Source organism: Stegastes partitus, unplaced genomic scaffold (assembly GCF_000690725.1).
Source record: "Stegastes partitus isolate 25-593 unplaced genomic scaffold, Stegastes_partitus-1.0.2 Scaffold618, whole genome shotgun sequence".
In the NCBI taxonomy this organism is placed as follows: domain Eukaryota; kingdom Metazoa; phylum Chordata; class Actinopteri; family Pomacentridae; genus Stegastes; species Stegastes partitus.
In genome coordinates this window covers 129,159-131,771 of record NW_007578349.1, presented here as the reverse complement: position 1 = coordinate 131,771, position 2,613 = coordinate 129,159, and the positions used below count along the sequence as shown (strand labels likewise).

Here is a 2,613-nt window from a genome sequence, read left to right as displayed (position 1 = left end):
ACTGTGTAGGAGCGTTTACCTTCTGAATGATTCCAGTGAAGGGCTTCTTCACGCCGGCTGTCTTCTTGGTTTTATCGTATTCTGGCACTCCGCCAATATAGAGAGGTGAGCTGCAGTTGATCTGAGTGAAAGCTCCCTGCAAAGCAAACACCACAGAGAGATTAATTATGCCAACCGTCGGGAGAAAAATCTAGTTATGCTTTAAAAAAGAATGTGTTTGTCTGCAATATGATTCTTGTCTTGCTTAAGAAAATCACATGTTTAATCAGGGATGGCGTAATTTCCCACTCCTCGTGCACTTTGCCCTTCAATCAAGTATGAAAGACGAAGGGACACCAAATCATACAACGCTGACATTTAGCCTATTTTCATCATTGGAACTAGTGAAATGCTTCACTGACTTTTCATGAAACTATTACAATGCAGCATCACTGCAACATCAACACATTCAAACCTTTATGAATACTTTGTATATTTAAAAAACTCTCTGCAGTATTGATTTCTTCTACAAATACAAGAATCTGCAATTTTAATATTCATTCTCACGGAAGTATGTGTGCAATGATGTTGTTTTAATGTATAAATTAGGGGTGGGACCACTTTAATGAACGCCTAAAAAACGCGTTAAAGTCCCACCCCTAATATACTTTAAAGCGTTAATTCTGATTAATTAATTACAACAAAAATAACGCGTTAAAAAAACTAACGCATATAATCGCAGCTTGCATCCAGGCAACACGGAACGTTTGTTAGCGCCCAATTTCATGGTCCACCAATCACACTGATGCACAAGATGCGTCAGCGCTACGCTAACAACAACCAACATGGAGGAATCCAATGAGAGTGCATCGCTTGGACTGATGAAGTTTCATTAAAAAAAAACTGCCTGATGGAAGCCTTGACAGGAGCGTGGTTTTGTGCAACTTGTACAAAAAAGAATTTGCATCCCACCAAAGCACATCAAGCTTACGGTACCACATGAATGCAAAGCATGTTGCAGGGAACCCAGAAACCGCCGGAGCTGTTAGCGCTAGCAGTCCTGGATAGCAACACATTTTTTGTTATTTTTGTTGTAATTAATGAGTCGAAATTAACGCGTTAAAGTCCCACCCCTAGTATAAATACGTGCAATATCAGTATTTTTCACATCAATAATCAGAATGTCCACGTATGTAAGAACGTACACAATATCAACAGAACTTAATGCACATATTTCTTGTTTATATTCACTTCCTGCTGATGTTCCCTACGTGTTTGCACTGGCCCCCTTTGCTGCAGCAACACTGCAAATTTCCCCACTGTGGGATTAATACAGGCTTATCTTTCACTTAAGATAGATGAGCACAGGGGAATGTGACGTTTTCCTCAGGAGCTAGAGGACCAAACCGGGGCTAAACGATGAGTAAGTGTTTTACATTTAAAAGGTGACTTTGACTGGACGGCATGTACACAAATGTTGCCTCCACAGCCTTCAGAACCAAATGAAGTGTGTGTGAAGGCTCTGACTTTGTTGTGAAGTCCAAAAAATGTCATAAAGCAATGTTTAAAACACCTCAGCAATTCCTTCCATCGGCCTCTGGCTGTCCACCTGCAGGATGCCGCTCTTCGCTGTGCGAGACACTCTGAGCTCATGCCACGAGTCCAGACTGATCTGCTCCTCACTCCTGCAGCACAGACAAGCTTAGTGTTGGACAGGTAGTTAGAAAGTATGAAAGAAAGGCAGAATAGATTGAGACTGAATCTGTCTAGTACCTTATTACAGCTCCTCCAGAGCCGCAGTCGAACCTGAACTCTACATATCTGTCCACCAGGTTTATAGCCAGGAAGTCTCCGCTGCCTGCGTCATCACTGTACAGCAGCACCCCGTCGGGCAGCGACGGCCGAAATGTCACCTCAAACTCCGTAAAGGACAGATAACTCTGAGAGGACTGAGGCCAGGGGATGACGGCGTACGAAAACACTGTTTCATTGAAGAGCGGCGAGGACACTGAGAAACCTGAGGAACCGGAGAGAGGACATGAGAAAAGTACAGGCAGGAAGAAAGAAAAAGAATTTGAGAGCCATTGGGAAAGAAGAGAAGCCAGCATTCAGGTGATTAAGAGTGAAAAGGGAGGAAAAAGAGGAAAGTAATGAGAACAGAGGAAAATCAGGAGAAAGGACACGAGGACGAGGAGAGAAAGTGGAAGGTTATATTGTATGAAGGCTGGTCTGACATGTAATCAATCCCTCTGCCTCCATATGACAAATAATAATCCTCATCTTAACCAATTTTCTTCGTATTGCTCTCAACTGTTGAGTAATTACCTTAAAAGGCCCGTGTGACAATACGAGCCAGCCATCGAGAACGAGCAAACCGCAAAGTGATTTTATTTTCTACTGTTCAAAACTCTCCTTGCAAATAGGACGTGTGTGTTCTGCGTGCAGGTGTGGCTGAAAAAGCAAAGTGGACTCACTCTCTTCGCAAAGCGCTCCTCTGAAGCCCAGCGGACACAAGCAGATGTAGCCGTCAGCCCGGTTCGCAAAGCACACGCCGCCGTTGGTGCAGCTGACCAGATCGCACACACTGTCACTGCACTCGCCTGAGGACACGAGGACAGAATCAACTCACGTGTC

At 43.8% G+C, this 2,613-nt stretch overlaps 1 protein-coding gene across 2 annotated transcripts in view; it reads right to left on the bottom strand.

Moving 5' to 3' along the window:
• egflam (EGF-like, fibronectin type III and laminin G domains) overlaps positions 1 to 2,613 on the bottom strand; it is a 32,549-nt gene that overhangs the window by 4,205 nt on the left and 25,731 nt on the right. For both annotated transcript variants that reach the window (XM_008289485.1, XM_008289484.1), the window contains exons 15-18: positions 2,454 to 2,579; positions 1,753 to 1,996; positions 1,553 to 1,664; positions 20 to 136 (exon numbers count right to left, since the gene is read on the bottom strand). In XM_008289485.1, the coding sequence (XP_008287707.1) occupies positions 20 to 136; positions 1,553 to 1,664; positions 1,753 to 1,996; positions 2,454 to 2,579 (599 nt within the window). The remainder of the gene's footprint in view (positions 1 to 19; positions 137 to 1,552; positions 1,665 to 1,752; positions 1,997 to 2,453; positions 2,580 to 2,613) is intronic.